At 36.9% G+C, this 8419-nt stretch overlaps 1 protein-coding gene and 1 long non-coding RNA gene across 2 annotated transcripts; both read right to left on the bottom strand.

The window, feature by feature from the left end:
• Positions 1-832: 832 nt before the first annotated feature.
• LOC110703172 lies at positions 833-1542 on the bottom strand. The gene is made up of 2 exons (XR_002507653.1): positions 1428-1542; positions 833-1203 (listed from the first exon to the last, which is right to left on the bottom strand). It is a non-coding gene; the product is annotated as an uncharacterized LOC110703172 (long non-coding RNA).
• A 2251-nt stretch (positions 1543-3793) lies between these two features.
• On the bottom strand, positions 3794-8410 carry LOC110703175 (MORC family CW-type zinc finger protein 3-like; the record flags this gene model as incomplete). The annotated part of the gene is given in 10 exon segments (XM_021880916.1): positions 3794-4039; positions 4148-4220; positions 4486-4622; positions 4895-4978; positions 6034-6192; positions 6273-6356; positions 6663-6989; positions 7677-7778; positions 8269-8335; positions 8337-8410. Coding segments are annotated over 10 exon segments (1353 nt in total), but the record flags the coding sequence as incomplete, so codon positions are not given.
• Between the last annotated feature and the right edge of the window lie 9 nt (positions 8411-8419).

The raw sequence follows: 8419 nt of genomic DNA on the forward strand, positions 1-8419 counted from the left end.
GGTCTCATCGTTACAGATGTTGTTCCTTTTATGCTCACATCTGCTCCATTTGGAACCTACATTTTTTTTAAATAAATTATTTTGCAAGTTAGCAAGATTTTAAAATTTTACTGGTAAAAGGAAATTTTGATTCATAGAATCTGTTTGAAACTTTAAATTTGGATGTTTGGGTTTTATGTGGGTTGCTGAAACTCAAGAACTGTTAAAAGGACTCACATATAACCATTTATAATTTTACAGATTATTTGAGTAAATTAAAGTTGATTTGAGATTAAAATTGAAATCGAACAATGTATCTCTAAATTAATCATTTAATAACAGAATTGGATATAAAATGTATCAATAAGTTTGATAGTTCTTGGAATCTTAAGGAGTTTAAGTTTTTAATAAATATACAAGTATTTTCTTTAATTGGACACAACCTAACGTGAAAAAACTTATAACGCGGGACATTGCTCACGTTCGCCAGATTCTTCATAAAATTTTTGCTGTAATGTGAACAAAATATGCACGACTTGGTTATGGCATAGCAGCGGGTTTGGCTTCACGACATGCGACCAATGCAAGCGTTGACATAAGCAGTAAGATGATAAGGCCAATATGAAAACCTACCTTCACACAATACACAAAGTAATTACTGTAGCAAGGAACATAAACAGCAATTAAGCACTAGGTTTGATTAGGTCCTATTCAAAACATAAATAATCGTAAACATGTACTCTGTAAAACGATATGTTCCAAAAGATTAAATGTGCTCTACATTCTTCAAATGATTCTATCTAAACATTCTTCAAATGAGCTTGCTAAATGATTCTATCTAAACAAGATCCAGTAACAGCAATGAGCTTTACATTCTTCAGATGAATTAAATGTGCATGTGAATGGCCTTCCTATACAAAATATTTTCATCCACCATGCGGTATATACAAGCCAAAATGGCAAATATTAACATCTAGTCTAGTAAAACAAGCCAAAATGGCGAGTACTATCTAGCAAAAGATCACCCCGTAATAGTGTATACACGAGAAAATCCAAAACGAATGTGTGTTAGCAAATCTTCTGTATAGTTCAAAATGTGCTGAAATGAAACTCACTAATCCTGTATGTACTTCCTAGCATTTTGCACACCTCTTTTACGCCTTTTAATGACAGGAATCTCTTCATCATCCTCCGCTGGTGGAGTTGACTTGTCTTGACCCTTTCCTAGGATAAGATACACAAATAATAAGTCAAAAGTGGGCATGCAAGAAAATACATTTTATTACACCCTCCATTTTATATTGTTCTTCCTACTTTTGACCATTGTCTTACAAAAAGATTCTGAGAAGAGAAATATGAAACGGAGGGAGTAAAATAAATTCCTGCAAAAGATTAAAAATGTGACAAAATTCATGATATCTACATATAATTCCAAGCAATTGATGCACCTCTTCTGGCCTTTTTAACAGTGGGAGTTTTTTCATCACCTTCTGCTGGTTGGGTTGACTTGTCTTCACCCTTTGCTAAAAGATAAAATACACATGAAATGTAAATCAAGATTGGATAAGCAAAAAAAGCACATTTAATTGAAAAAAAATAATTCTGTAAATGAAACACAATCATTTCCACAATTCCACAAGCAGGTGGGCTGAAATTCAGGTTAAATGTTATTCATCAAGCACATATGAGAAAGCATAATCTTTCAGGCTTAAGATTCTTAGGTTGTGGTATGCCGTATGGCGAGATCATGAGGAGTTTGGGAGCAAGGAGCACTTGAGTATGAGATGATGGAGAGGGAAGGAGTCAAGGAGGTGGTGAGTAGCAGTGGCAAGTGATAGAGGATGAGGAGGGAGACAGGATTTCTTCTAATCAAATACCTTGATTTATGAAAATGGAGTTATAGAACCCTCCCATTAACCCCCCACAGCCCACTCTCGTTCTACCACACAGATACAGCCAAACTGATCCATTCCCCTTGTGGCCTTAACTGCCATAAAGCACCCCAGGACTCAAGGTGTTAGAAACTAGCACAAATTGGTGCAGAAGGGACCCGCAGGCAATACAAAAAGGAGTAAGGATGTTCAACATAGTGTTTGTGTTTCGGCATAAAAATTATAACTTTGACTTCATGTTCTTAGAATAATCGGGCAACAAGGCCAGTAATTCAAATGAAGGACCACCATCCTCATAACAAAAAAAAAAATTAGCCAAGGCAGGCTAAGTAGATACCTTCTGCTATAGGACTGGGCCCTACAAATCTGTAAGCCTTCAGAGTCAGCAATTTTGCTTGGATCATGACCAGATGACCTCTTCAGCTCCACTGTGATTACTCCATGACCAGGCTTTCTGCTCAGGCATTTCACATCTTCCATTGAAGGATCCATGTAACAGAACCTGTTGCAATAGACCAAAAAGGGGGGAGTGAAGAAAAGAGTAAAATGCATTAGTAAGAGAACACATCATCAATATCGCAATACTTCTGCCTTGGATGCCAAGGGCAGGGTAAAATTGAGCCATACCATTAATAACATTTGTAAATTTAGGAAAAGAGCCTGATTCGTCTTAGTTTAAATCCTACTCCCTCCATACTTGAAATATTGTCCCATTTGTCGCATTTAAATTGATTAGGAGTTGTATCAAATGGGTAGGTAGTTTTTCCTTTTGCATGTGGTGTAGTAAATAATGCACAAGACGACTCCCTCCCCCCTCCTCAAAATGAGCAATAGAGAGTTTGGAATTGTAAAGCCAAATATATGTATCAGTTTATCATCACACCTTCAGCACCATGGTACAGTTTATCAGAATTTTTTTTCCTTATTTTTGTTGTTAAAAAATTTGTATTTATCACTCACGCAATTATGCAAGTGTCATCCCTACAAAGACAACTTACAAAAAATTTGGAGCAGTTAAATTTTGAAACTTTGACCATTCTCATGAGCGACAGGAAAAGCAAGAGAGCAGAATTTTGATTACTCTGTATATTCTAATTCAAAGAAATCATTAAAAGAAAAATACCAGTCTTTAGGTAGATTCATGCTGTCAAAATCAGCATTTAATAATCTCCACTTCCTGCACTTGTCACACTGCACCCATTCATTATCAGGCTTGTATCGAGCATGGCCTTTTTTCTGACAAATACAAACAAAAAAATAAAAAGCAAGTTATATGACCTAAACTGCTGAAAAATCTCATTGGCTTTCAAGCACCACTATATGTCTATACATACTGTCAGCAATTTAGACAGTTGAGGGTTGATATAATAAGTAAACTTAAAATGAGCAGTAAACAAGCAATGCAACAATTTATCTGGTCACATTGCTAAAGCAATACAGAAAACCAGGTAAGTAATACTTCTTAGATCTTAATGCAGCGTAGTTGAACACATAGCACCTCACCAGACAATACTATTAACAGACAATAAAAAGACCAAATAAACTTGGCTCACAATCTAAAAAATGCTACATTACCAACAAAAAAAGAATTATCAAAATAAAAGGAATGACTATGTAATAACTCTTCTTCCAATGAACCTTAAGCACCGACATCAAATGATCATTATTGTCATTATTTAACCACATAGGCTGACATTGAAACCCATCAAAAGTGTATAAGGCTAATAGCAGGTAAAAGAAAGAGCTTTGTTTGACTGCTTTTTACCTGACCAGTGTCAGTCAGCTGGCACCCCAACAATTAGCTACAGGAATATTCATTACTTGGGGGTAGGAGTGTTCAACCTCCCCCTAACCCCCGGGAAAATCCAAAAAACCCATCTGCCAAATATAGATCGGAGAGAGATTAATGGCCACTGGAAAGCCTAAGTTAAGTTGCTCCAAGGCCATTCATAGGCCGTCATGGCCCATTTATCTATACCACTCCTACATCTATAGTCTTTCTCTTCCTCACTCTTCCTTTTGTTTCTGATCCTACAACCTTCACCTTTAAAAACCCCATCAACAAACCTTCCCCAGAAAGGTTCAAGACTTATTTCTGCCATAATCTTATTGCCAGTTTTAAAATAGCCAACACAGCTAACAGGAGGGGGAGGCCGGAACACACAACCCTACAAAAAAAAAGAAGAAGTGAATTCCGACATAGGTTTTGCATGAAAGACTATTTCAGTTGACACTAGATTTCAGTTGACAAAGCACATGTAGGGTTGTAGTGGTACAGCAAGGAAAGAGGAAAAAAAAAGAACACCAGAGTGACTTAGTGGCTTTATGCCCAACATTCCACTTGGACCCCTAGGATTTGCAAAAGACAACAATTGCCATTACTGAGGTCCAAACTTCCACCTTGTAAACTAAGTTTGCTCCAGTTCTTTTTATCTCGATCGTTATATTAATCTATCCAAGAGCTAAAGCTTAATAAATTTCCAAGCCGCCTAATTAATAAGCACTTTGAACGACATTAAAAAAATGTAAATGTAACCATTGTTCATCTGGAATAACAAGTGTAGGCATAGAGAGAGAAAAACTATGCAAGCATAAAGTAGAATATATAGCATACCAGCTGTACTGGATCAAAAAACTTTCCCAGTATTCATCTGCCTGCTTTCCCAACCATTCTTCAAGCAAAGCATATGGCTCACAATCTTGGAATCCTTGCTTGTTGTTATGAACCCAAACACCACCATTCCCATCATCCTGAATCCAAAAGATGAACAAACGATAGTTTAGCAGAACAGTAATCATAATTTTTTTAAAAAAGGGAAAGACAAACCTTATAAATAATGGCTGTAGAATACATGATTACATAATGACATGTACAGCATTATCAACATATATAATTGCTTGATATTGAATACCCAGAAAGAATCTCAGCCCACTAAGAAGATCCTTTTCTACCTCAGACAAGAGCGTCACCAGAAGCATTGGTGTAATGATATAAATTACGGACGGGGGGGGGGGGGGCTCACCATCAATTCAGTAACTTCTACAACACCAATTACACCTCGACCCATATCAGCACTGTGAACCATGCCACCTACTCTCTTGTACGCCTGGAAAGAAAGAAAGACGGTAAGAGAGAGAATAAGTTAGCTTTTGGTTAAGGATAGAGGAAGAACGGGGTGGGCTATACGGACTCGAACCGTAGGCCTTCTCGAGTTCTCGGTAAAACCGATCAAAGATCAGTAGAAAGTATAAATCTTACAAATTACAGTAGCTTTTAAGTAGATCAATAGTTTAGTCCATCAACCACTTTCTTGTGATTAAAAAAGCATGCAAAAGCAGGCACGTTCTCCTATTAAAATAAATTTTTCTCCCAAAATATAATTACACTACATTAGAAGAGGTAACATGTTATTACCTTAGGGGATTTAATCACAGAGTTTCATCTTTAAGCACATATTCAAACCAATGAAAATTATTTAAATAAGAGAGAAGTAGAGAACACATGATATATATAGTGATTAAAGACTATTTACATAATCTATTGAGAACAACCGATACATTGGCTACTTCTGTCAATGAAAGGAAACCCATCTTCTAATTTATTTCTTACAAGCTCCATATAAACTTTAAAATCAGAACGTAAAACCCCTTTAACAGAAACCATTCTATACAAACTACGAGATATATTGGCCAAATAACAGTGAACAATTCTACTTTATGTTCCTTCAAACCCAGGCATACACATTACCTGATTCCCTACCCCCCCCCCCCCTGCGAATTGAGAAAGAACATTTAAACATGAATGTGGTACATTTTGCCTAAATTGACAATACTCAGTAGTGACTAAAATTCACATATCCAATCTCATACTAGCCAATTTGGCAACACTGTTCCATACTTTGCCATGTATCTATGCACATAGCCACCCACGCATCAACATCAACTCCTATTTGTTGATAAGAAAATATTGCGATGACATCTACGCTATTTTAGAGACCAACCCACACTAATATCACTTAATCCCACTAAAGCATGACATATACGATACACCCATAAAGTTGCAGCTTAACGATGATAAGGAAATGAGGAAGCATGCAATGAACAAGAATGTTCAGAAAAAAAATCCCCAGCCATCCACATTTAGATGAAAATGTTTGCTGACCTCTATTAGACGGCCGTGCCAATATAAGAATATTCCACAGTTTGCCTCATCCCACTCTATCTGACAGCGACCAAGAGTAAGCCGGACTTGTTTGCCCATTATTTCCCCATTATGGTGAGCAGTATTATTAAGAGATTTGGCCAAGGGTCGACTTCTAACCTGTCAAGCGGAGTTACAATTCACCACTAAACAGATAGAATTTAATAACCCATAATAGCAGAGAAAGTTAATGGAATTACCAGTGAGCCTTGAACATATATCTTCATCCTAGGCTCTAAAAATATGACTTCCAAATAAGAACGAAGTGAATAATCTAAAGAAACCTGGAAAGGAACGAAGGTGGAGAAAAAAAGCAATAAGTATTTACCGTAATCATAAAAGCATAGCCACATCTACCATATGTAAATTTGACCAGGTACGTCACTAATAATTTAGATATCAACATCGAAAATGAAAAAACAGAAATATATTCCAGAAAAAGGCAAAGCATCTAATTTGATAAGTTACGATAACACAAAAAAGTTATTGTTAGACTAAAAGACAAAGCAAAATTTGCAAAACTGATCTTACAATCTGTTTAGTAAATAGCATCAGAAGAACGAAATATTAGAAGAGAATGTGCTCCTAACCTTTCTACTTGTCTGCCCAGGACGTTTTCTTACACGTCTAGAACGAATATATATGTCACCCTGGTGAAAGGTGCTCCCACCGCGCAAGCCTGCTTGCCATTCCAAAGTGTACTCTGCGCCCCATTTATCCAAATTCCATATATAGATCTGCGTTCCTGTATTTCCTCTAAATAGGCCAGCCTTTTCACCAATTAAATACTCATTGAATGGTGAAAACTGCTTCATCGCATTCAGGTTGTACTTCGCTAGTGCTTCAGACTGTACACTTGTATCAATGTCCATGCACTGAGCTTGTCGACAGTAGCTGACAACAGGTATCTCCACATTCTGCATCGTGGAAGACACATGCCGGTATGAAAAGTACCCACATAATACCCAGAAACTGCGCACACAGTATACTCAACCACAAAAGAAAAAAACCACACAAATATACATCACATAGTCCCTGGTAAAAATTGTGAACAACTCAGTAATGCCCATGGGCTGTAGAAGCGTCATCTTGAAAATTTAGTTTTGCGACTTGAGGCAGTTTCAGCAGGAAATTTGGGAAACTACGGTCTTTTTCTTACTTCCAAGTGCTTTTAGAGATAAGCTTTAAAATTGACCATAACTTATTCATACAAGACAAAGAGATATTCAAACATTTGCAGCTGCTGAAATTAGCATCTAATACAGTAACAACTCTAATAATATGTAGTAATAAATTATACGAATCTTGTTAATCCAACATGAACTCTGTTGTATTCAGCAAAACCTTTTATGATTCCATGACATATACACACAAGCAACACAGAAGAAATTAAGTTGACATAAAGTCACGGAATTAAAGGGGAGGGAAAGAGAGATTTGTGGTGGGGTACATTTTTAACTCCACGGCCCCATTTGATGGTTGCAAAAGAAAAGCAACATAACAACATTGTATACACACAAAGCAAGAGTCAGGAGTTTTACAGAGATTTTACACAGCAATAAAGTGGGTGAGGGGCAGGGGGAGAAAAGTTTGTGATGGCTTACGTCCTTTCCTTCATTTAATGATTGCGAAAGAAAAGCAACAGAACGAGAATGTGTTGTCTGTGTTAGGACTAGAGCATCTCTGCCCAGTCTCATTGACCCTGTCTGACAAAAAAAAAAAAAAAAACCTAGCATTAGATGACGAGGAAAGGTCCCAATACAAACTGACAAAAGCAAGAGATCCAAAAACGTTGAATGAGTTCATGAAACTTCATGAACATAAGCCACATAACAACCCTTAGAGTTCAATTAATATGATACTGCAGATAGTGCCTATTCACATTTCTGATGCAACAAAAACATGCTCCCTCATGGGGAAATCCTAACTATCTACTTTATTGTGAATTCTGTCATTATCAAAGTCACCTGCAGACAAGAATGCATCAGGGAGCTAAAGCTACCAAGCAAATATTGAGCATACACATGCCATTCTGAAGTCCAACGAAATAGAGTACAGCAGAAGACACAGTGGCTAGGAAGATCAGATACACATTTTGGCCCAAGAGAATCTCATCTACTGATTCATTATATTTTATCTCTTCCGAAAGTTGCCAAGGACAAAACTGTAAAAGTAAACATTTGATGAAAAGCTTACCTTGAAACCAACACCAAATCTTCCAATACAATCTTGATTATCTTCGTCAGGTACTTTGTGCCCAAAAAATCATCCTCAATATCTCTTGGTGATTCATTCCAACACCATCATCAATTACAGATAGCATAGGAATCTCAGAGCCTACAGTCTT

Source organism: Chenopodium quinoa, unplaced genomic scaffold (genome assembly GCF_001683475.1).
Source record: "Chenopodium quinoa cultivar QQ74 unplaced genomic scaffold, ASM168347v1, whole genome shotgun sequence".
Classification (NCBI taxonomy): domain Eukaryota; kingdom Viridiplantae; phylum Streptophyta; class Magnoliopsida; order Caryophyllales; family Amaranthaceae; genus Chenopodium; species Chenopodium quinoa.